This window comes from Melanerpes formicivorus, unplaced genomic scaffold, assembly GCF_026170545.1.
Source record: "Melanerpes formicivorus ecotype bairdi unplaced genomic scaffold, bMelFor1.0.p_v2 SCAF_29, whole genome shotgun sequence".
Classification (NCBI taxonomy): domain Eukaryota; kingdom Metazoa; phylum Chordata; class Aves; order Piciformes; family Picidae; genus Melanerpes; species Melanerpes formicivorus.
This window is the reverse complement of record NW_027142381.1, coordinates 629965-656115: the sequence shown is the minus strand read 5'-3', so window position 1 is coordinate 656115 and position 26151 is coordinate 629965. Positions and strand designations below refer to the sequence as shown.

The window sequence follows — 26151 nt, the reverse complement described above, 5'->3', positions numbered from 1 at the left end:
CTCTTCCTTCACAAGTGTGAAATAGCTCCTGTGCATGGGGAGAAATGGGTAAGTGTCTGTGACACTTGGAATTGTTCTGGCTTTTATGTCCCTTAGATCTGGCTCAACCTAATAAATTTATTGCAAGCAGCTCTCAAATAAATAAATCCTGTTCTGCACATTCTGTTTTTACAACTGTGTAGATAATTCCTTGCAACCTGCTGGGTAAGCACTTTCTGAGTGCATGATAAATGCCTGTCTCCCCCTAAATATTGAAATCCTAATGCATATTTTCATACCTTAATTCTAAGACATAAAGCAGCAGGCCTCTGAAAAGTTGTTGCAGGAAATAGGGAAGGGTGCTTTAAAGTCAAGTTTCCTGGGGAATTGTGGGGAGTTTTAATCATCAGAAATAGCTGATGAGAATCTAGTTCTGAATCCATAAAGACTGAGCTGTAGCAGACAGCATTAAGTCTCTTCCAGGGCTTGGGTAATAGAAAATGGTTTGCTTTTCCACGTGCTTGACAGGGTAGACACAATTGATTTAACATTGATAATCCCTTTTGCAAGAAGACATGTGCAACTGAATCAGCAAAATCCAGACTAAAATAAGCAATCAATGAATGGAGCATGATGAGGAAGTGGCAGTATGACCAGCACTCTGAACACTTGCTTTCTCCTAAGCTTGTTCATAATCTTTACAAAAGCCAAATGAAGATCAATTCACATCCTGGCAAAGAGAACATGAATGAAGCTTGTTTGAAATCAATAGCTTTGTTTTGTGGAATTACTTGTCACCAGTTCAGAAGGCTGTACAAGGTTTTTTCCTTTCCTGCTGAGATTTAAAGGCAAAAAAAAACCACAAGGCAGTCTGGATCTGTAAGCAAGATCTGAGAAGCAGACAGTATATATGAGGGGATTTAAGGAAACTTGAGCAAGCTCAAACCTGCCTGGGTGTGCTCAGACACTACCTGTGTGTAGACAGCAGAAGATTGTAACATGATATATAACAGATTGTATTGCAGGCATGGTGCTTTGCAGCCCACTTGGGAGTAAATCACTCAATCCAGTCAGTGCATCATTGATAGGTAAGAATTTACCTCCCAGGTTTTCAGCTGCATTAATGCAAAGTATAAATTGGTTTTCCAGTGGCAAAGCAAGGCTGGGCCAGGAGGGGATGTGTGAGTAACTACAGACAATGGACAGAAAAGCAAAGCCAAATTTAAGTTTGGCTGTGCACATGAGAAAGGATTTTCTTTTAGGTCATGTGAGAAGTATTTGCTGGTTGATAGCAGGCTGAACATGAGCCAGCAGTGTGCCCAGGTGGCCAAGAAGGCCAGTAGCATCCTGGTCTGCATCAGGAATAGTGTGGCCAGCAGGAACAGGGAAGTCATTGTGCCCTGTGCTCAGCACTGGTTAGGCCACACCTTGAGTCCTGTGTCCAGTTCTGGGCCCCTGAGTTTAGGAAGGACATTGAGAGACTTGAAGGTGTCCAGAGAAGGGCAACATAGCTGGGGAGGGGTCTGGAGCACAGCCCTGTGAGGAGAGGCTGAGGGAGCTGGGGTTGCTTAGCCTGGAGAAGAGGAGGCTCAGGGGAGACCTTCTTGCTCTCTGCAACTCCCTGAAGGGAGGTTGTAGCCAGCTGGGGGTTGGTCTCTTCTGCCAGGCAAGCAGCACCAGAACAAGAAGACACAGTCTCAAGCTGCACCAGGAGAGGCTTGGGCTGGATGTCAGGAATAAGTTCTTCCAAGCAAGAGAGATTGGTCATTGGAATGTGCTGCCCAGGGAGGTGGTGGAGTCTCCATCCCTGGAGGAGGCTGGATGGGGTGCTTGGTGCCATGGTTTAGTTGATTAGATGGTGTTGGGTGATAGGTTGGACTTGATAATCTCAAAGGTCTTTTCCAACCTGGTTTATTCTAGTCTAGTGTAGTCTAAAAGTTCAATGGAAATCAAAAGGGGAGGAGGAGAAGGAAGGAGGCTCCTGAATTTTCCTACTATCTGCTTTTCAGGTGTATACCTCTGGTGTAAACCTCTGGTGTGTGGAGGATAAAAATAAGTATTGGGAAGGTGTAGATTATGTAGCTCTGGTTTTAAACTAGAGAGGCTAGTGTTAGATTGGACATCAGGAAGGAGTTGTTTGAAATGAGAATGGTAAAATTCTGGAGTAGTTTGCCAAGAGATGTGTTTGAGGCCCTGTCCCTGGAGATGTGGAAAATCAGACTGGATGTGGCCCTGGGCAGCCTGATGTAGTTGGAGCTGTCCCTGCTGACTGCAGGCAGGGTGGACCAGATGACCTTTGAGTCCTTTCCAACTAGATGCAATCTGTGAAGCTGTAAATATGTCAGTGTGTGTATTTCCATAGAATGTTGTGTTCAGTCTGTTCACATCAAGTACAACATGGTCAGTGCTGCCTAAAAATGCATCTACAAAGGCAGACTGTGCTTAGAACATGAGCCTGCAGTATACATCTATCTCCTTTAGGGGCTGGCAGGGTGCAAAAGGAGCTAGCATCAAGTGTGCCAGGCTTTAGATACTCCTGTTAGTGTCTCATGCAGCAGCAAACAAATCTCTAGCCTTAAATCATGTTCTCTGGGTTTAAGTAACAGTAAATGACTTCCTAAAGTGTCTGTGCTTGCACAGCAGCTCTGTATCTGTTGGCTTTGGATCTCTTCATATAAAGGCAGGCATTGAATAGGCATAACACAAAGGCTCTGATATCCAGCTGCTAGGGTATGTCTGGATTACCACTAAGAATTATAGAAGAGTGAGTTTGTTTTCATGTCGGAGGGTGTTGTATGGGTTTTGTCTGGCGGGTTTGGTGGGTTGGTTGGTTTGGTTGGTTTGGTTTTTCTTCTTTTATGTTTGTTTTTTTCTTAACCCCTTTCCAATTCAGCTGTTGTCTAACTAGCCTAGCTGGGTTGGATCCCTTCTTAACCTGCTTGGTAGATATTTAAATGATGTTACTGTTTCACACTAAGCTTTTCCTTGGGCTCTCGGCTGGTTCACTTTCTCTCCCAGTTTTGCCTCTCTGATATTTTGTTTTGGGAGAGGTTGAGATTGCAGCCTGTAACAACAGAAGAGCCTCAAAGGGGCAAATGCAACCACAGTGATGCTGTGAAGCTGCCGCTGTGGCACAGAGGGAAGCTGTTAGGATACTGCAGTGAGTGTTTGGCCTTTTGCATTTATCACACCAGAGGAAAAGTGTTGCATGAAAAACCAGAGTACAGACACGATGGCCAGGTGTTGCCTTTCAACTCTATCACTGCTTACCTATGTGGTGTTCAAGTTTGTTAACCTCATAGGATAGGATAGGGTAGGGTAGGGTAGGGTAGGGTAGGGTAGGGTAGGATTGGGTAGGGTAGGGTAGGGTAGGGTAGGGTAGGGTAGGGTAGGATTGGGTAGGGTAGGATTAACCAGGCTGGAAGAGACCTTTGAGATCATTGCGTCCAACCTATCATCCAACACCATCTAATCAACTAAACCATGGCACCAAGTGCCTCATCCAGTCTTTTCCTAAACACCTCCAGTGATAGTGACTCCACCACCTCCCTGGGTCTTGATGCTTAATGTCTCCAACCACTAAGGTGGCACCAGTGTTTATAGGCAGTTCAATTGCATTCAGTTGACTACTACCTGAAACTGGAGCATGAGTAGAACTGCAAACCCAAATTGGCCCTATCCTCTTGTTATTTGACCCTTTTGATACTGCTTGTGACTGGTTGGTTTGTTTTCCCCCAAGGAAGCAGGGACATATCTGTTGCCAAATGATGTGCTGTCATGAATTCGGTGTGCAGCCTGCACTGGGTGGGTGGGTGGCAGCGGAGGTGCCAGCGCTGTGCTGGTGAGGTTGTAGAGCTCTGCTTGTGTGACTTCTACCAGGCAGGAATTTGCCAGACAGAGCTGAGCAACACCCCTCTGCTGAGGCTGATCTCATTCTGACAGAGGTTAAGTAAACTTACCCACTGATTTCTGTACATAACAGAAAAGGTTTAAAAACCTTTTCATCTTCCCAGTTCATAAAGCCGTCAGCAGAGCGGATCTGTTATTATAGAAGAGAAGAGCTGTCTCTGAAAGTCCATCCTGCCTTTTAAGTTCATCATTTTTATGCTGGCTGTTCCAGCAATGGCAGTGTTCCACCCTCTGTCCCAGGCTGCACAAGTGTTGGCCACTTTTCTTATTCATTGCCCTGAGTATCTACTGGGGATGTCAAAATGCTGAGCTCCCGGGAGATCTATGCTACTAAGATACTCCGATAGGAAGGCTGCGTACCAAGGGTTTCGTCTGAAATCTGGCAGGTGAGCCTTACAGCACTGACAGTTTTATACCAACCTACCCAAGCAGAGCTGTGAACTCCTTGGTAAAGCTTGCTGGTGTGATTGCCACCCTGAAGCCACTGGCCTGGGAGGCTCTGGTGGGCAGGTGCAGGCTCACATGAGTGGATTTCCCATCAGAACCTTCAGTCGAGGTCTGCCTGTGGTTAAGAGAGAAAAAAGGCACTTCCACCTCCCCCCAAAATAGCTGCATCAGTTCTTTATACCAGACAGCATAGAATCACAGAATGCTAGGGGTTGGAAGGGACATCTAGAGGTGATCTATTCTAACTCCCTCTGCCAAACCAGGACCACCTTGGAAGGCACCTTTGGGGGTGATTAAGTCCAACCACCCTGCCAAACCAGGATCACCTTGGGCAGGCCACACAGGAGTGCATCCAGGTGGAGTTTTTAAGTCTCCAGAGAAGGAGACTCCACAGCCTCTCTGGGCAACCTGCTCCAGGGCTCTGTCACAGTCACAGCACAGAAGTTTCTCTTAATCTTGAGGAGAATCCAAAAATAGCTACATCAGTCTCTTATTCCAGACAGCAGTATGCTTAATACCTCAGATAGATGGGTGGAATAAATTGTCCTTTGGCAGTGTCAGTGTCTCTTCATTGACCTCAAAGGGAGCTTTGACTCCTGCCTTAGACTTGATGTCTCTTGATTAGCCATATGCAGTATTGTCTACGTGGTCAATCACATGTGTAGTAGACACCTCCAATAGAGGATGTCAAAAGATACCCTGTTAATTTAGCATTTCACATTACTGCCTTTCTCCCCATGATCTCTGAGGACTTACAAGCATGTAATTGTTGAGGGTTTGGTTGCCCCCCATGCAGCAGAGTCAGCATTCCTCTGCTTGATGGCATCAGCTGGCATGGTGCCAGGCCTTCCTTGCTGGAAACACAGAGTCTGCTCAGCAGTTTGGGGAGGGATGAAGTTGAAAGCGGCCCTGGCATCAGAGCCTGACAGCACAGGATCTGCACTGCACAGGAGCTCAGGCTGCTCCTCACTTTGATGCAGCAGTGCTGTAGACACTCATTTTCAGCACCCATCCCTTCGGTCCGTGCCTGTTTGGATGTTATTCAGTGTTCAGTTTGTTCAAAGGGGACTGTTTTAAAATCAACAAAGAAATGCTCCCAGTTTTTCTCCCTGTCGGATGCTCTTTGGCTGGGATGATAGATAGGCCAACAGACTGTGGGCTTTGGTCCTGTGCCCTGCTGACCTCTTGTCACCTTGGGGCTGACCGCTTGATTTCTGCATTCCTTCATTTGAGGCAGTGTTCGTGTTAACTTTGAACAAGATCATGTGGTGCTGAAATCGCTGATGGCTTAGTTAAGGGGAGAGCAGCCTCCTCCTGCAGACTTGACAATCTGAGAATTCCCAGCTCTGATGGGATTCTGATGGGGTTGGTCTCTTCTCCCAGGCAAAAAGCACCAGAACAAGAGGACACAGTCTCAAGGGAAGTTTAGGCTGGAGGTGAGGAGAAAGTTCTTCCCAGAGAGAGTTGTTAGCCATTGGAATGTGCTGCCCAAGGAGGTGGCGGAGTTGCCGTCCGTGGAGGTGTTCAAGAGGGGATTGGATGTGGCACTTGGTGCCATGGTTTAGTAGGCATGAGGTGTTGGGTGACAGGTTGGACTTGATGATCCTTGAGATATTTCCCAACCTCGTTGATTTATGATTCTATGATTCTTATGATGTCCAGGTGTGGCCCAGAGGGAGGCATGTTCCACAAATTTTTAAAGGCATAGCCTGAAACTACCACAACCAACTTGCAATGCAAAGGCACTGGTCATTTTTGGGGAGTGCTCTGAAGATGCAGGTGTGGAAACCAAAGGTTCAGGGCTTCCTAGGCACCAAGTGATTTATTGATAGTTCTTCTAGCTGCAAGATGACATTTGCTCCAGCTTCCCTTTCTAAGAGCTTAGTAAAACAGTGATCTATATGATAGTAATGTGGGGCAGAATTCCACTTCATGTGCAGAAATTCTGGCCCAAATGTCTATTCTGCACCCATCAATTCAACCTAACATTGTAGGAAAGGCATTGAAAAATGTATCAGCTTATTAAGTTGAACTCTCTCTGCTGCTGGGCCACAGCTTTTTAGGCAGATCTACCAAATCCTGTAAGAGCTGTGCCCCCATAGTGGAGGACTTTCATGCCACTAACAGTGTTTTTAAGGACATTAAGTAACAAGAATCATTTATTCTCCTAATCAAAAAGGATATTTGCCTATTTAAATATTCAAACCCTCATGCCTTAAAGAAGAGTGAAATGTCAGGAAGGGATAAGCTGATAAGCACGTTAGCTGGATTCATTCTGTGTGATGGCCAGCTAGGAAATGATTAATAACTGTACATTGGGAGCCAGATTGGGGAACTACAGGGTGCTCTGAATTAAAAATAAAAGCTCTCTGTGTGTGTAAGATCTTGCCACTCTAATATCTAGGAGAAGAAATCTTTGAAAACCAGCCAGCCAGATCTTTTGTGATGAGGTGTGGGCTCCGTAGCTGGGACACCAAATTCTTTGTCTGCCTTCCACCAGCACATAGGATACAGCTTCCAGTAGGACCCCCATCAGTAGAGTAGAGTAGAGTAGAGTAGAGTAGAGTAGAGTAGAGTAGAGTAGAGTAGAATAGAATAGAATAGAATAGAATAGAATAGAATAGAATAGAATAGAATAGAATAGAATAGAATTAACCAGGTTGGAAAAGACCTTTGAGATCATCAAGTCCAACCTATCACCCAACACCATCTAATCAACTAAACCATGGCAGCAAGCACCCCATCCAGTCTCTTCCTAAACACCTCCAGTGATGGTGAGTCCACCACCTTCCCGGGCAGCACATTCCAATGGGCAATCTCTCTTTCTATGAAGAATTTCTTCCTCACCTCCAGCCTCACCTCCCCTGGCACAGCTTGAGACTGTGTCCTCTTGTTCTGGTGCTGCTTGCCTGGGAGAAAAGACCAACCCCCACCTGGATACAACCTGCCTTCAGGCAGGTCCAGATCATCACTAAAGATATTAAAGATCATGGGGCCCATCACTGATCCCTGGGGCACACCACTGGTGCCTGGCTGCCAGCTGGCTGTGGCACCATTCACCACCACTCTCTGGGCTCGGCCCTCCAGCCAATTCCTAACCCAGTGCAGAGTGCTGCTGTCCAAGCCAGGGTCTGACAGCTTGGCCAGGAGTTTGCTGTGGGGGACAGTGTTATTGGCCTTGCTCAAGTCCAGGTAGACTACATCCACAGCCTGCCCCACATCCACCAGGTGAGCTATAGGGGTAAGCTCCATAGGATGTGGGAGCAGTATGGAACTGTAAAGACCTGGGACATTCTGCAGCCCATGGGTGTTCAAGCCTTCTCTGTGGTGGTTCCTGCTGCTGCCATTTCAAAAGGACACAGAGAAGGGATGTCACCTTCATGCAGCATGGGAGGATTCTCTTGAGCAGCCCTAATAGGGCATTTCTGCAAAGATGAGTAATGGCTTAGTGTCACAGCTAATGATGATGTAGCTATTAAATAGGTACACTGGTCATCAATCAGCCTGAGCACCAATCAAGGCTTGCACAGAGGTCTTCTACTCTTGTGACCCTCTGCCACGTGGCAGCAGCAGCAGTGGGTCCAGAACTCACATGTGGCCATCACTGTGTTCGTTAATTTAAGAGCACAACACAGTGCTGTGTGCTTCCAGAGATTATCTCATATGATGCTGCCCAATCTTTACCTGTGTCAGGCGTTAGTCAGACTCATTAAATTGTTCCAATGGCTGCAAAGGCAGCCTGCTGTTATTTTGTTGACCTTTTCTCCTGTCTGTGTTGTTCATACTTAGATGTACCCAAAGCAGTGCAGAGCTGGACCATCCTGCTTGTAACATGGACACTGTACACAGCATCCTTCATCCTCTGGGTCAGAGGGAAGCTTGGGGTGCTGGAGGAAGCGTGTCCTTCCCCTTGCACCATGGCAAGACCCCACCCAGATATAGCTGCACTGCCTTTGGATTTCCATTGATCTTTGTTGAGCTTCAGTGACTGGTTAGATGTGTGTTTATTAATAAATTAGAGTGGAGTGGAGTGGAGTGGAATGGAATGGAATGGAATGGAATGGAATGGAATGGAATGGAATGGAATGGAATGGAATGGAATGGAATGGAATGGACCAGGTTGAAAAAGACCTTTGAGATCATGAAGTCCAGCCTATCATCCAACACCACTTAATCAACTAAACCATGGCACCAAGCACCCCATCAAGGCTCTTCCTAAACACCTTCAGGGATTGTGACTCCACCACCTCCCTGGGCAGCCTATTCCAATGGCCAATCTCTCTTTCTAGGAAGAACTTCTTCCTATCATCCAGCCTAAACCTCCCCTCGTGCAGTCTGAGACTGTGTCCTCTATGGAGCTTGGAGGAGGATGGTTGTCCTCTCCTTAGGCTCTCCCTCTGGCTTAGGCACCGTGGTCTTTGCCCCCTGTGTGTTGCTTTTTCCCATGCACCACAGGGCATGTTTCAGCACTTCCTTTAAGGTCATGTTTTTCATGGTATTTCTTGCCTTTCTGTTTGGTTTCACTTGCCTTTGTGATGGCATCTCAGACAGTTAGGAACCAAGTTGAAAGTGGAGCTGGAAGTGAGCTTTGCAGGAGGGTTGGTGCTGGTGGGAATGTGGTGGAGGTGAGCTGTGAGGCATTCATTTCCAGCCCAAAGGATGAATGGACAAATCTGCAGGCAGAACCTCTGAGTATGCTCCAGACAGTGCCTTGGGTAGCGCTGAGGTGGCACCAGCCTGGAGGAAGACAGCTTGTGGCAAAATGTTGTGTCTGGGGTTCCATACAATGCAAAACTATGTCTCAAAACAGATGGTGAGATTGTTTTACCCAAGTGTGTTAAGACACAATGGGTGTGAGGGTAGATTTTTCTCTGCCTTGCTTAAAGCAGTGATTGAAACACCATCACTGTTCTCAGTCATTTAGAATCATAGAATCAATAAGGCTGGAAAAGACCTCAAGGATCATCAAGTCCAACCTGTCACCCAACACCTCATCACTACTAAACCATGGCTCCAAGTGCCACATCCAATCCCCTCTTGAACACCTCCAGGGATGGGGACTCCACCACCTCCCTGGGCAGCACATCCCAATGGCTAAAAACTCTGAGAAGAACTTTCTCCTCACCTCCAGCCTAAACTTCCCCTGGCATGGCTTGAGACTGTGTCCTCTTGTTCTGGTGCTGGGTGCCTGGGAGAAGAGACCAACCCCCACCTGGCTACAGCCTCCCTTCAGGGAGTTGGAGAGAGCAATAAGGTCTCCCCTGAGCCTCCTCTTCTCCAGGCTAAGCAACCCCAGCTCCCTCAGCCTCTCCTCCCAGGGCTGTGCTCCAGACCCCTCCCCAGCCTCATTGCCCTTCTCTGGACACCTTCAAGTCTCTCAATGCCTTTTTTAAATTGAGGAGCCCAGAACTGGACACAGGACTCAAGGTGTGGCCTAACCAGTGCTGAGTACAGGGGCACAATGACTTCCCTGCTCCTGCTGGTCACAGGATGCAGCAGCAGGTATTTTTCCTTTGGCAGTGTTTTCCCAATACCTCTTTACCACCTGATACTTCTCCCTGGATCTGGACAGACAACCAGGGCTCTAGGCTGGCTAATAGGCGTTAGGAAAATCTTATTAGAAATATGTAGTCAGAAAAATCAGGTTATTGATGGATCACAAGAAAGCTGCTGAGGGACTTTTTAGGCTGTCAGGTAATGATAGGACTAGGGGCAATGGAAAAAAAATCTAAATAGAAGTTCTTCAGCATGAGGATGGTGAGACACTGGCACAGGTTGCCCAGGGAGGTGGTAGAAACCTCTTCCCTGGAGGTTTTTAAGGCCAAGGCAGATGTGGCTATGAGCAACCTGGGCTAGTGTGAGGTGTCCCTGTCCATGGTAGGGGGGTTGGAACTAGATGATCCTTGAGGTCCCTCCCAGCCCTGACAATCTATGATTCTATGATTCTCAGCCAGCCTGTGGAAGCCTGGTTTTTATCTGGATCCAAGTGCTACCTTTAAAAGACTGGGCATGTTTGAAGGGACCTTTAAAACTCACCTAGTTCAACCCCCTCTGCAGTCAGCAGGGACATCTCCAACTAGAACAGGTTGCTCAGAGCCCCGTCAAACTTGACCTTGAACATCTCTATGGATGGCTGGAGAGGTGGGCACAAGCCAACCTCATGAGGTTTAACAAGACCAAGTGCTGGGTCCTGCAGCTGGGTCAAGGCTATCCCAGGCACAAATACAGGCTGAGAAGTGACTGGCTGGAAAGCAGCCCTGAGGAGAGAGACTTGGGGGTGCTGGTGGACAAAAAGCTCAACATGAGCTCTCAGTGTGCACTTGCAGCCCGCAAAGCCAATCAGATCCTGGGCTGCATCAGGAGAAGTGTGGCTAGCAGGTCGAGGGAGGTGATCCTCCCCCTCTACTCAGCCCTGGTGAGACCCCACCTGGAGTACTGTGTCCAGTTCTGGAGCCCCTATTACAAGAGGGATGTGGAGGTGCTGGAAGGTGTCCAGAGAAGGGCCACGAGGATGATCAGAGGGCTGGAGCACCTCTCCTATGAGGACAGACTGAAGGAGTTGGGGCTGTTCAGTCTGCAGAAGAGAAGGCTCTGAGGTGACCTAATTGTGGCCTTCCAGTATCTGAAGGGGGCTACAGGAAGGCTGGGGAAGGACTTCTCAGGATCTCAGGTAGTGATAGGAGTAGGAGGAATGGAATGAAGCTGGAAGTGGGGAGATTCAGGCTGGATGTGAGGAGGAAGTTCTTCCCCATGAGAGTGGTGAAGCCCTGGAATGGGTTGTCCAGGGAGGTGGTTGAGGCCCCATCCCTGGAGGTGTTTAAGAGCAGGCTGGATGAGGCTCTGTCCAGGCTGATGTAATGTGGGGTGTCCCTGCCCATGGCAGGGGGTTGGAACTAGCTGATCCTTGTGGTCCCTTCCAACCTTGAATGAAACTATGAAACTATGGGGTCTCCACTACCTCCTTGGGCAACCTGTTGTGGTGTTCTATCACCCTCAGAGCAAAGAACTTGTTCCTAATATCCAATGCTGTCACTTATTTTTTTCCAGAGTATGAGATAATGATCCTGCTGTCCATGGGTATGGACTTTGAAAGAATGAACTGCATTATTTTCCCTTCCACTAAAGTGTTTCTTCCCATGAAAGGTGCTACCTGACAGCACCTGTCATCCGTAGGAGAAGATGCACCATGCACACAGTTTGTCAGGTCACACTATCAGTGCTAAAGTCCACTGTCAGCTCTGTGTAAGCATGGTTTGGTCTGGAGCTGAAGGATCAGACAAGTGGAACATTCCATGCTGCAGGTTGTTCATCAGCTGCACTGATGAGTGGCTTGTATTGGGGTAGGGAAGGTGTAGAAATCATCTAAACCAATAAATGTTTATAAATGAGGGCTGGGGGTCAGGAGGGAAGGGACAGGCTCTGCTCAGCTGCACCCTGGGATAGGACAAGGGGCAATGGATAGAAACTCCAGCACAGGAGGTTCCACCTCAGCATGAGGAGGAACTTCTTCACTGTGAGTGTCCCAGAGCACTGGAACAGGCTGCACAGAGTGGTCAGTGCTCAGGGGTGACCTCATTGCCCTCTACAACTACCTGAAAGGTGGTTGTAGCCAGGAAGGGGTTGGCCTCTTCTCCCAGGCAACCAGCACCAGAACAAGGGGACACAGTCTCAAGCTGTGCCAGGGGAGGTTTAGACTCGAGGTGAGGAGGAAGTTCTTCACCGAGCGAGTCGTTCGTCATTGGAACGTGCTGCCCAGGGAGGTGGTTGAGTCATCGACCCTGGAGGCGTTCAAGGGGAGATTGGACGAGGCACTTGGTGCCATGGTCTAGTCATGGGGTCTGTGTTGATAGGTTGGACTCGATGATCCTCGAAGTCCTTTCCAACCTAAGTGATACTGTGATACTGTGGTTGTGGAGTCTCCTCCTCTGCAGACTTTCAAGACCCATCTGGATCCATTCCTCTGTGACCTATGGGGTCCTGCTCTTCTATGGTCCTACTCTGGTAGGGGAGTTGGACTTGATGATCTTTGGAGGTCTCTTCCACCCCCTAACATCCTGTGAGCCTGTGAACTGACTTTGGCTCTCAGTTGCCTGATGGTGGATGGTGTGATTTGGGATGGTTGATGGGCAAAGCCTTGGTCCCCAGAAGACAGCTGATAGGTATTAATCGAGTAACAGAGGGGATGGTGTTAAATCACTGAGCAGGAAGAAGTGGTTTTTAAATGCTGCTTGCCATTTTGTGGCCTCTCTCTGTGCTCCAGGAGTGCTTGCTGCGATTCAGGGTTATTTTTCTGCTGTGGGATCACGAAGCAGTGAGTGATATGATATGATGTGATATCCCTTTTCTGTTACTGAGACAGCCAATAAACATCCTAATCTCACTTGCTGCGCCGAAGAGCAGATTTACAGCTGGGTGGTGAGCATGAAACAAATGGTTGGAGGGTTCAAAGGCAGACTCCTGCAGCAGACAAGTAGATGTCGTAGCAGAACTTGATTTATTTATTCAACTGGGGGGGGGGGGAAGGGGGGGTGTTGAAATTGGCTGCCTTGATTAATACAGCCTGATGTATGGCAAGCTGTTCAGCAGGAACTCAGCCATATTTCCCCTTCCCCCCATCTCCCCTTCTCATCCTTTGTTGGTTTCTGAATGGCTCCTTGCATAAAGCAGGAACTGCAAAACATTCACAGTAAAACTATGTCCCCCTTAAATATGTTTTATTTCCTGTGTTTCCTGGCATGTTCTTTTGATCACAGACTTGGGCTTCATGTAGAATAAAGATCTTGCAGCCAAGAAAGGTGACAGTGTCCACAGTTCAGTAGTCGTCCCTACACCAGTCTGCCTCCCTGGTACCCCTGTGGGTTGGGTGAGGAGGAGGCTGGGAGTTGGTTCATGGACATCCTGGGCTGAGGTTTAAGGTCATAGAATGAGCGGATCGTGATGGGTCTGGTGTTTGTGATCTGTTTGTCAGTTTGAAGTGAAAAAAGATGTGCCACGAGGTGAGGCTGAGAGACCTGGGTGCTTTAGCCTGGAAAAGAGCAGCCTGAGAGGGGATCTCAGCAATGCTAATCAATACCTAAAGGGTGGAGCTTGTGAGGGTGAGGCTGGGCTCTTTCCAGTGATGCCAAGGGACAGTAGGTACAAACTAGAACACAGGAGGTTTCACTTGGACTAAAGGAAAAACTTAGTTATTTGGAGGTGACAGCCTAGACTGCCCAGAGAGGTGGCTGAGTGATGTTCTCTGAAGAGGTTCCAAACCCACTTTGTGGTCTTGGGCAGCATGCTGTGGATGACCTGCTTTAGCAGCGGGGTTAGACTGGGAGGCAGTGAGGCTGGGGAGAGGCATTGAGCACAAGCCCTATGAGGAGGTGTTGAGGGAGCTGGGGGTGTTTAGCCTGGAGAAGAGGAGGCTCAGGGGAGACCTTACTGCTCTCTACAGCCACCTGAAGGGAGGTTGTAGCCAGGAGGGGGTTGGTATCTTCTGCCAGGCACCCAGCAGCAGAACAAGAGGACACAGTCTCAAGCTGTACCAGGGGAGGTTTAGGCTGGATGTTAGGAAGAAATTCTTCACAGACAGATTGCCCATTGGGATGTGCTGCCCAGGGAGGTGATGGAGTCACCATCCCTGGAGATGTTCAAGAGGGGATTGGATGTGGCACTCGGTGCCATGGTTTAGTAGTGATGAGGTGTTGGGTGACAGGTTGGACTTGATGATCCTTGAGGTCTTTTCCAACTTTATTGATTCTATGATTCTAAATGACCTCCAGAGGTCCCTTCCAACTCCCACCACGGGGGGATTCTGTGATTCTGTGTTTGAGCCTTGGACTGAGGATGGAGTAAACCTCCTTTGTCCCCTGTTTAGGTACAAGTTACACTTCTCAATGAGAGCTCAGCAAGGTCTTTGAATTAAAGCCAGTGCTGTATGTTAGGAACTATCCCAAGCCTCTGAAAACTTAGAGTTTTGTGAGCTTGATTTAACTGGCTGTAGTCAAGCATGATTTAATGGGAGATAAAATGCCTCTTGCTCTGATATCCCATTGATCTAAACGAGGGACAAAACTATAAAGGGCCTGTTTCTTTTTTGCTATTGATTCATGATATTTGGATGTAAATCCTGCAAGCAGGTGCCAGCCTGCATTTAACTGAACAGAGCAGGATTTAGTGGGGGAAATGTCACTGTGCAACCTGCACTAATGAGTTTACAGGTGTTGGCAGGCAAGTAGCATTCTGTGCTGTACCAGCTGAGTGTTTCTCGTCTAGCAAAGAGGGGATTGGGAGGGATCAACTCCATCCTGCTTCAGTTTGCTCCAGTCAGAAGTATTTTCAGATGTAGAAGGCCAGATATTGCCCTTTTGTAGACTGGCACAGTGCCTGTGTTGTGCAGCTCTGCCCCGGTGCCATGTACAGATGGGCTCTTGGCTGCTGAGCACCTGATACATGGGAGGAACAGTTTCTGAAAGGACTTGTTGGTAATAATGGCAAGCTGAAAGTGAACAAATTTACATCTAAAATGAGGTGCTGGTCTTTAACCCTGTGGGTGATTAATCACTGATTGACCCTGTGGGTGATTAATCACTGACACCAACAGGAGTCTACTGTGGTGGTCTTTCCATTCTATTTCATTTAAAGATTTTCAGATGTATGGAGTGTTCCCTTGGAAATCCAGCTTATTGGACCAAGACTTAACTTGTGGGCAGCCCAGATATACTGTGAGCTGGGCTTTGGAAATGGAACATGTGCTGCTACTCCTAGAAGAGCTGAGAAGTTGTGAATCCATTAAGGAGTGGATTTCCTTTGGTGTCAGTTCAGGTTCTGGAAAAGCTTGGCAAAAATCTCAGGTTTATTCTTAAGGTCTTTTACCTCCTGTGTGCTGCTTTGCCTTCAGCAAAGCCTCCCCTGAGAACCTTCTCAACTATCACATTTACCTCATTAATTGGTAATCCCCAAAGAGACCAGCCCACGATCTGGTTGAGAACTACAACTCTGCTAGAATCCAGTTCTGGCCCAGTGCATCCCCTTTTGGATAATTACTGAGTTGTGAATCCTAAGCTTAGAGGTATTTTGGCCTGGAGTCTGAATTTTTAAGGCACTGGGATCTGAATGTTTAAAGTACTGTCTGATAAGTAGCCAAAGCCTGGGATCTGAATTTTAAGGTACTGCCTGACACACAGCCAAAGCTTTCTCCTCTGAGGATGATAACTGTGGACAGAGGGGAAAGAAGTGTCTCAAGTGTGGTTTGATAGCACATGCATTGCTTGGAACTCCTTCCCAAGCCCCTTGTCATTGCTCCTGCTGTGCTCTGGGTTGGTGCTGGCTTCTCTGTGCTCTGGGTTGCACTCAAACCACTGAAGGCAGCAGAAATTTCACATCATCTTCCTACCTTACACAGAAAATGCAGCCTTTTAGGGTTGGAAAGGTGGTGTGCTTTGGGATATGGGAGGGTGGAGGTGAAGCATGGAGCTCTGTAAGGGAGTGATGGGCAACCCGACAGCCTCACTTGCCTGCTGCTGGCAGGAGCCAGCAAGGTCCTGCCCCAGTGACCCACTGCCAGACAGTATATCCTCCCCAAAGTGCTGTCTGAAATGTTTCCAGGAGTAAACCAGTCAAACCTCTGTTCTTCTGCATGTAAATTGTCTGAAGGATAGGGCTGAAGCACAGAGTTCCAGATCAGTCCCTTTTTTATTTAAAATGCTTGGAAGGAAAACAAAACCCAACACCCAAGCCACCAGACAACCACCACCTCACCAATTCTCATTGCACATGCCCATTCTTCCTGCTGTTTCTAACTAGTTCTTCACTGGACCATCTAATGAGGTTTGAACTCGAGCAATTTTATTCTCATTTCCCCCTCCTTAGCCCCAGGAGGGCCCTGCAGCCCCAGGTGGCTTCCTGCACACATGCACAAACGCTTGTTGACCCGTCAGCTTGTCAATAATAAACCACTGTGGTGGAGCCTGGAGGGCTGAAGTCTGATAGCACGTGGCTGTGGGGAGAGAACATCACTCAACCCAGCTGCTTTTTTGCACCAGCAGCTTGAAGGGAGGCCATGTGAGGAACACTGACAAGCTTGATGTTAATTTGGTTTTAACTTGCTGTCTTCCCTTCCCGTGGTTGAAACCAAAGCCACTGGAGAGCACCACGGGGTTTATGCAAAGCCTTTGCCTCCCCCCCGCCTGCCTTTGGAGAATTGCAGCTTTGTGCATATGAACAATGTGGGTATTTGACATGCTCCCTCGTTCCCCCGGACTTATCTCTTCTCCCTGTATCTTTCTTTGCCTGTCCTCAGCAATCGGGGAAGGAGAACCATGATAAGAGCGGTGCAGGGCGAATGTGAATGAGCAGGAGATGAACCTCAGAGGGCTCGGTTTGGATTTTCCTCTGCACCTCTTTGATCACAAACTGAGCTCTTTATCCCCTTGAAGAGTGCCCCCAGGGAAAAGCTGCCCAGAGGTGTGCAATGATTAAAAGGAAATAGTTTTGCTCCTGTGACCACCTTCTCTTCAGCTTAACAGGTATTGACACATATCAAACCCAGGTTTTTAATCTTGGAGTCAGTTTAGTTCGACTTTCCTGGCAGGATTTCAGGGTGAGTTGTCACTTTGCCCCATCATGACTGCTCATTCATTCTAAAGAGGCCTCTTCCCTTTGGGTGATTCTGGTTTTTTTTTCAGCCTCAGGTGTGTTCCCTTTTGCAAGCAGCTCGGCTTGCTTTAGGAGAAGCAATAGTTAAATGGAGAAGCAGAACCTTGTTTCCATCCAGCATACTTGTTTAACTAAAGAAGATGCATAAAGAACTGTGTTTCTGTGAAAACCTTTGTCTCCCAAGTCTCATTTTGGAGTCAGAAGAATGCCTGCTGTTGCCTAAGAAACACCCAGTACAATTAAATACCGAGTCATTGTTGGGCAGTCAATGAGCTTGAAGGGACTGGGATGTTGTTTGGTCTTTCTTTGCTCATCTGGGCAGGATTTCCTTGGTAAAGGCTCATTGTGTTCTGTGAACGCTGCTAATGTTGCATGTCTAATCCGTCATGAATGCAGAGAGGAGCAGGGAGCCTCATTTTCTTCTTCCCCCCCTCACATGTTTATTGTAGGGAAGGCTGGAGGGTTTGCTGAAGTTGTTTGAAGCAGTTAAAAATTGCCTGTTTGGTTCTGCACAGACTGTCATCAGACAGTCCTTCTCTTGGGGAAAAGGAAGCTGAGGGGAGACCTTTTTGCTCTCCACAGCTCCCTGAGAGGAGGTTGTAATGAGGTAAGGGTCAGTCTCTTTTCCCTAGTATCAAGTGGCCTCGAGTTGCACCAGGAGAGGTTTAGGTTGGATAGAAGGAAAAATTCTTTCCTGCAAGAGTGGTCAGGCATTGGAACAGGCTATCCAGGGAGGTGGTGGAGTCACCATCCCTGGAGGTGTTCATGGTGCCATGGTGTTCTTAGGTTGATGGTTGGACTTGATCATCTTGGAGGTCTTTTCTAACTGAAATAACTCTATGACTCTAAGATTAGACTTCTAAGTCTTGAGAGGAGTGGCTGAGAGAACTGGAGTTGATTAGTCTGGAGAAAAGGAGGCTGAGGGGAGACCTTCTTGCTCTCTTCAGTTACCTGAAAGGAGGTTGTAGGGAGGTGGGTGCTGGTCTTTTCTCCCCTGTAACAAGTGAGTTGCATCAAGAGAGGTTTAGGTTGGGCATTAGGAAAAACATCTGTACCAAAAGGTTCTCAAAGACAACCAGGCCACCCAGGGATGTGGTTGAATCCCCATCCCTGGATGTATTTATGCTTTCTAGACAGGGTGCTGAACAATATGGTGTGGTAGTGGCCTTGGTAGAGTTAGATAATGGTCGGGCTCAATGATCTTAGAAGTCTTTTCCAACTGTGGTGATTCTGTGATGAAAACAACATCCGTATCTCACTGGGACTGATGTGTGCTCCTTGGAAAGCTGTGTATTACCTGGAAGATCTCTTCCACTTAGAGCTCCCATAGTTCTGCTCTATGGGTGCCCTTGGTCTTGAGGTCTGTTGTACCAATGTAAGATGAACTTGTCCGGCGTGGAGCTGGCTGGTAGGTGACCTGAGGACTCCTTCCACTTCCACTCTGATGCACAGAAATGTGTCTAAGCAGATACCCAGCCACAAAACCAACTTGAGATAAGTAATTACCTCTGAAGCCCAGAGAGATAGTCACAACTTTTTGGTTTTAATATATCCTGGATGTGAAGTACGGACACCAGTTCATGGCTGTGCTCCTGGCTACTTCAGAGACTTCAGCAGTATCTGCAAAGAGTGCTAAAACCTTTATCAAGACTATTTAACCAAAGGTCATTTCCCCTCCCTTTGGTTCCAAAGCAAACAGGAAGAAAATTCCCAAGTGCCATTTCAGAGGAAGGCTCATTTCTGAGCACCACAACAGGCCTGTGGCGTTTCACTTCCGATGGCAAAGCCACTTTCTCTTCTGGAAGCTACTTTTCATGTCATGCCCATAGACACATGGACACAGACACACCACCCACCCCACCACCACCTCAGTTCAGGGAACTGTGTGCTTGCAGCTTGTCCTCAGTGCTCTCTGAGCTCAGAGGACACTCTGTCACTCTCTCTTCTAGACAGCACCGTGGACACCAGGTGCAGGCAGCTGTAACACATGGTTGTGTGAAGCTGTGAGGTGTCAGCCCTGGGCTTGCACTGTGTATTTGTGAGCCTGACTCCAAGCTCTGCAGTGCCCTCTGTTAACCCCATCTCTCTCTCTCTGCTTTTTGTGCTGCAGGTGCAAAGAGTTGAAATACAGCAAGGACCTACCCCAGATCTCCATCATCTTCATCTTCGTGAACGAAGCGCTCTCCGTTATCCTGCGGTCGGTGCACAGCGCTGTTAATCACACCCCAGCTCACCTCCTGAAAGAGATTATCCTTGTGGATGACAACAGTGATGAAGGTTAGCAAGGCTGGGATCTCTGATCTCCAAAGCATCAGCAGGGTGTTTAATTTCACAGGATCACAGGATGTCAGGGGTTGGAAGGGATCTCTGAAGGTCATTGAGTCCACCCCCCTGCCAGAACAGGACCATAGAATCCAGCACAGGTCACACAGGAACACATCCAGATGGGTCTTAAAAGTCTCTAGAGGAGGTTCCATAACCTCCCTGGGCAGCCTGTTCCAATGCCTGACCACTCTTTCAGCGAAGAAATTTATCCTAATACACAGTTGGATAGTGAAATTAAGGGTAGATAGAGATCTCCAAGAAGAACAGCAAATAGTTAAGTGACTTCAGTGCCTGCCTTCTTTATTTGCACTGCATGTTTTTAATATTATGTTAAAAAAATAAAGGACATGTGCTGTGATCAGAAGAGGAGAACAAGAAGAGTGCAGGACGTGGAGAGCTCATTTCCAGAGGGAGCTTGAGAGGTTGCTCGCCTGTCTGCAGTGAGATGAGATGGTGTACAGCGAGCTACTCAAGCCTGTAAAAATAGGCTCTCAAATACCACAGTAATGAGCACCATAGAAAGCTGATGAATTATAATTACCACTAAAAAAACCTATCCAGGGCAGCTCCTCAGCTGATGGAAATCACAGCAGCTTTAGTGCAAAACCTAGGATGATGTGCACCAGTGAAGCCGTGGGATTTCAGAGCTGGAACTGTGTGGCTAGTTAAGGGAAAGTGCAGGTGATGTAGCACTGCAGTAGTTAGAGGGCTCAAAATACCTACCCCAATGTGATCCTGCTTCTCCCTGTTTTACCATATCAATGGGGGGAAGAGATGAACACTCTTCAAAAGAGAAGCCCTTGGTAATAATTATTGAGCTTCTCTACCCATTGCTGTGCACAAAGAAATGTGTTTCTAAACAACCTCCACCCATCATTCAGTGTGCAGCACTGAGCCTAATATTGAATAAAGTGCTCTGGAGAGGCACAGGACAATGAGACAAATCCTTTTGAAGAGTGTCACCACACACCCCCAACAAGCTGAGACTGCAGCTGGCAGCAAGGATGCAGAATGAAATCTCTTTATCCCCTGCAGAGATTGCAAGGCACCATCCACCTGGTGGTATGCTAACACTAGACCAGCGCTGGTGGTGTCTGGGAGTGGGGCTGGATGGTGGCAGTGTGTTGACAGGATAGTCAGACAGGTGGCCCAAGCTTGTAGCATGGCCAAACACATCCAGTTCTTGGTGCTATATTTGCAGGCTGATCAAGCTGCCTGGTTTGTGTTGGGAGTGTCTTGTGGCACCCACCTAGCCAGGGAGGCTGGACATAGAATGATATTGTCCTCCAGTACCACATCTCTGCCTCTCCTCAATTCCTCCAGGGGTGGGGATACAACCACTGTCCTGGCAGCCTGTTCCAGTGAAGAAGTTTCATCTAATCTCCATGCTAAGCCATTTCCTCTTGTCCTATCCATAGTGACTTGTGAAAAGAGACCCAAGACCCACCTCTCTCCAACCTCCTTTTTTTGTAGTTGTAGGGACACAGAAGGTCTCCCCTCAGCCTTCTTTTCTCCACACTAAACAACCTCAGTTCCCTCAGCATCTCCTCACCAGCCCTGTTCTTCAAGGTCTTCATCATCTTCATTGCTCTTCTCTAGACCTGCTCCAGTACCTCAGTGTAGTTCTTGCAGTTAGGGGCCCAAAACTGAACCCAGTACTCAAGGTGTGGCCTCACCAATGCTGAGTACAGGGGGACAATTACTCCCTGGTCATGCTTGTCACACTATTGCTGGCCCAGGCCAGGATGCTGTTGGTTTTCTTGGCCACCTTGTCATATACTGGGTCATACTCAGCTGGCTGTCCATCAAGACCCCCAGGTCTTTCTCTGCTGGGGAGCTTTCCAGCCACTCTTCCTGAAGTCTCTAGCTGGGAGATCACTTTAGATAGAGAGAAAAGTTCATACATTATGTGCTGGAGGTGGGGAAATTCCATTCTCCTTGCACACCTAGGCAATATGCCCTCCACATCCCACCAAGAGGATGCACAGATTGCATCAGGATGTGAACATCCAGGGTCTCTAGTGGTGGGCCAGGGTCATGCTGAGGGACTGTAGCACACCTGAACACCAAGATGGCTTTGTCCTCAGAAACCTTGTGATGGAATCATACAGGGAGGGTGGGTGCAGGAAGCGAGGTGATGCTAATAGCTGGTGGAGTTAGTTAGTAATGTCAGTATTATGCTGTTGAGTCTTTGTAGGCATCGTGACAAATGAGATTCTTAAGGAGGGATTTGAAGGAAGATAATGAGGTAACTTGGCAGCTGTTTATGGAGAGCTCCTCCCAAGCGTGTAATAATCCAGTTTTCTCATGTAAAAGAAATGATGCAAACCAGAACACATCTCTGGGCCCCATGCATTCGCTCTCTGCACTATCAAGGAGCTTCAATGACAGGAAAGAATTATTAATGGCAATACCGTTGTCATGTAGTTCCCACTAATGGTAGGAAATAATTGTGAGCAGCAATAGCAACATCATAATGCTGATGCTTTGGATATTACAAAGTCGTTGTAAGATATAGATTTGGCTGCAACAGGAAAATAATTACAGGAAAACAGTTTCTCATGAGCTCTAACACTTGGAGATGAATCCTGGCGGATCAAGCGCCGGCGTCGAGCAGAGGATGGGGATGGGTGGCTGAAACTTTGGTGGCTGTGATTGAACAAGAGGAGGAATGACTTTAACCTCTTTGTGTGGCCTTCCAGTATCTGAAGGGGGCCTACAAGAAGGCTGAGGAGGAACTTCCCAGGATATCAGGTAGTGATAGGACTAGGGGGAATGGAATGAAGCTGGAGATGGGGAGATTCAGGCTGGATGTGAGGAGGAAGTTCTTCCCCATGAGAGTGGTGAAACCCTGGAATGGGTTGTGCAGGGAGGTGGTTGAGGCCCCATCCCTGGAGGTGTTTAAACCCAGGCTGGATGAGGCTCTGGCCAGCCTGATCTAGTGTGAGGTGTCCCTGCCCATGGCAGGGGGGTTGGAACTGGATGATCCTTGTGGTCCCTTCCAACCCTAATTGATTCTATGATTCAATGTGGGTTTGAGGGACAATTTCTGTGGGTGTGTGGCTTGTCATGGTGGCCTGAGCAAAACCTGTAGGGGCTCAGGTCCGTATATCTGAAAGAAATTGACCTTCAGAGAGCAGTGGCTCAAAGCCAATAGCTGTGTTGTGTCCTGGTGGGTTACCAGGAGCAGCCTCTGTGAAAGCTGCTAAAGGCTCATCAAAGTGCATAGCTCAGGGCAGGTGTCTGTGTAGGTTTCATCAGGGAGCATTTTACCTAGATGTGATGAGGAAACAGAACTTGTGTAGGTAATTGAAGAGCAGAGCATGTCCCCAAAGCAGGTACGAAATGACACCTGGGATTTCCAAGTCAGCTTCAGGTTCTAAAATTAGTCCCAGGGACAGAGGTAGGAGCTGCATACCCTGCACGCCCCGGCTGCGATGTGCCCCTCGGGTAGACCACTAGTGAGTTACACAGGCACCATTAAACCTCCTGGTGTTTTGTAGCTTTCAGAGTGGAACAAACTGCTTCTGAAGGCTCGTTAGACACATCTTGTGCTCAGCTTTGTTGCAGCGTGGTGTGTACAACAGCACTGCACAACAGTATGCACTGAAGATTAGAAGTTAACAAACACAGTTGTTCTGATTCCTTCTGTCTGAGCTGTAAATAGATGTCCCGGTTTTAGGCAGATCCTCCCTTGCCTCTCACCGGGGCAGAAAGAACCCCGAGACTCAGACAAATGGATTGCAGAAGTGATGGAAAGTTTAAATGGAAAAGCAGTGAGTGTTTTACAGAGAGCTACAAGCACAGGGGCAAAAGAGATCCCAAAGCATATTAATACTACTACTACTAATAATAATAATGATAAACAACAACCAGGTTGGAAGAGACCTTCAAGATCATCGTGTCCAACCCATCAACCGATCTAATCCACCTAACCAACTAACCCATGGCACCAAGCACCCCATCAAGTCTCCTCCTGAACACCCCCAATGATGGTGACTCCACCACCTCCTCGCATTTCCCTTCTCCCTGCCTGATGGTATACCCAAACCACCCCAGGTCTCTTTTTTTCCCTCCCTCCACTGTTAGGCTAATCTCAGCTGGGCAGATCTGAGATTGCCCTTCCCCCTTCTCCTCCTGGCATTAGGCCTAGCCAGGCCCAAGAGGCTTCGAGATGACTCCCCCTCCATTACCACGTAGTGAGCATCTCCCATGGGAGCGGTGAGGGAAGAGAGAGGAAGTGTAGGACTTTGCAGATAGATTTATAGGGAGCAGGACGTTATGGGAGTGAAATAGGGTATTTCCTGTATCCACCCACTGGGCTGGACACCCGGGGCACCAAAGGTGTATCTTGTGTGGCAGCAGCAGAAGGCACCCAGCCTCAACTACCACAATAGATTAAAGATACCACTGTACTGTAACGGAGAAAAAAGGCCAAAAAACAAAATCCCTCCTTGAAAGAGGAAGCTCAGGGAGTTGTAGCTTGAACCAGAGCTGCACATTGTACTTTGTAAAGAATTTCCCTTTTTTTCCTTCTCTTCTTTTTTTTTTTTTTGGAGGCTGCTTTTGTTTGTGTTTGTTGCAGGGCTGTAATTACAAAGGCAGTGCCCAGGTTGTGTTTCGGAGTGATAACGTGCCGCCTGGGTTGTTGGAGGGATGCAGCGACGTGCCCCCTGAGATGCTACGTTATCTCACAGCTGCACCCGTTGTCTGAGGCTGCAGCTTAATCATCACCTGCTCCCTTTTCTTTCCTTTATTTATTTATTTGTTTGTTTGTTTTTCTGTCTGTCTTTCGGCGGTTTTAATCGGGGATAATATCTCTTTGAAAAGCAAACCTCTCAGCAGAAAAGAAAACCTTTGGATAAAAGACTGCTTACAGGAGCTGGCTGCACTCAGACATGCTACGGGTTGTAATTTACCTGGCTGTAATGTATTAGCTGTGACTTGATAGATTACTTTCTTGTTTTGCAGCTCATTTCGGCAGCAGCAACAGCAGTTCGTGCGCGCTCCCCCGGGAGCTGGCTCGCCTGGGTTCTGTGTGTTTGTGTTTAGAGCAAGGTTTTAACAGCACTGCAAGAAGCTGAATCATATCTCAGCGTCTCCTAGGCACTGAGCCAACCCAAGAGCCTAATTATCCCGACTGCTCAAGCTAAAGATGGGTTGCTTAATTGTGGCTGTCCTGGTGCTGTGCCGCCGGTGTGCGAATCCAAGGCTTTCAGGTCCTGCCAGGGCATGGAGGAGAGCAGCAAACCTGCTTAGTTTGTCTCCAGTTCATGTAATCATAGAATCACAGAATGACATGGATTGATGGTGACCTGGCAGTGCTGGGTTGACAGTTGGACTTGGTGATCTTAAAGGCCTCTTCCAAGCCATGACATTTTATAGTGGGGGTTGGAAGGGACATTTAGAGATCATCTAGACCAACCCCGCTGACAGTGCATAGAATGCTTTGAGCTGGAAGGGACCTTAAAGATCACCAGTCCCAAGCCCCTTGCCATGGACAGGACATCCTCCACTAGACCAGATTGTTCAAGGCTAGCTGGCCTTGAGCAGCTCCAGGGGAGGTGTCATCCACAACCTCTCTAGGCAGCTTGTTTCAGAGTCTCACCACCCTCACTGTAAAGAATTTCTTTACAGTAAGGATCATCTAAATCATCTAAAGCTCCATTGAAATAAAGCCCCAGATCTGGGTCAAATCAAGAATTTGAGATTTGGCAAAAGGTCTGCATCTAACGTGATGTTCTCATGTCACAGGACATGGACATTGAAGCTATATGCTGGGGTCATAGTATCATAGTATCAGTCAGGGTTGGAAGGGACCACAAGGATCAGCTAGTTCCAACCCCCCCGCCATGGGCAGGGACACCCCACACTAGATCAGGCTGGACAGAGCCTGGGCCTGGGCTTAAACACCTCCAGGGACGGGGCCCCAACCACCTCCCTGGACAACCCATTCCAGGGCTTCACCACTCTCATGGGGAAGAACCTCCTCCTCACCTCCAGCCTGAATCTCCCCACCTCCAGCTTCATTCCATTCCCCCTAGTCCTATCACTACCTGATATCCTGAAAAGTCCTTCCCCAGCCTTCCTGTAGGCCCCCTTCAGATCCTGCATAAAGGCTTAGGTTGAATGGACTCCTGGAAACTGACAATGTAGGTGGGCTGAGAAACTGAATCTTCCTTCTGTCTGATAGCAGCTGAGCAGCCCTGCTGTGTGGCTCTGATTTCCTGCGTGAGAGTCTGGAGGTTGTGTGGCCATGGACAAACTGGAGAGACATTTGGCTTTCACTGAAACAAAGCCTTGCAGCAGTGCACCTGGTGGGACCAGTTTTGCCTGTAACCCTGTGTGAGAACTGATCCATGCTCCTGCTCCCCTCTTCGATATTTGCAGGCAAAGAGTCTTGCTGCAAACATTCTGGTGTTAATTTATTGCAGTTTCTTTTGTGAGTTTGAAATGCCACCCATGATGGCTTTGGTGTGTTTCAGGCAGGCAAGAGCATGGGACAGGGGAAGGCTGGTGGCTCCCATGGCGCTGGAGCACTCTCAGCCCTGACTCCTGTGCCCTCCAACCTTCAGTGTTTCTGATAACAGCCTCAGGCTCTGTGGACTTTTCCCACCCAGCTCAGCCTGGCAAACACAACTATGTTTTCTTTAGGGGTGGAGGGGAGGTGCAGTCTATTCCCTGGGACCACCTGGCCATTGTTGTGTAAGAAATTTTCTGCCATTGGTAGTTCCCTGAGCTCCTCTGATTCCATTGATCTTTCTTTGTGTGGCAACAGACAGTTCCCAGCTTTAGTTCTGGGGACTTCAACAGGCTTTGGGGAGATTTGGGCAGGATTTGTGGTGTGAAGCA

At 48.0% G+C, this 26151-nt stretch overlaps 1 protein-coding gene across 1 annotated transcript in view; it reads left to right on the top strand.

The window, feature by feature from the left end:
• Positions 1–26151, top strand: part of GALNT17 (polypeptide N-acetylgalactosaminyltransferase 17) — a 298218-nt gene that overhangs the window by 83588 nt on the left and 188479 nt on the right. The window contains exon 3 of the mRNA XM_068154430.1: positions 19085–19251. Within this exon, the coding sequence (XP_068010531.1) occupies positions 19085–19251 (167 nt within the window). The remainder of the gene's footprint in view (positions 1–19084; positions 19252–26151) is intronic.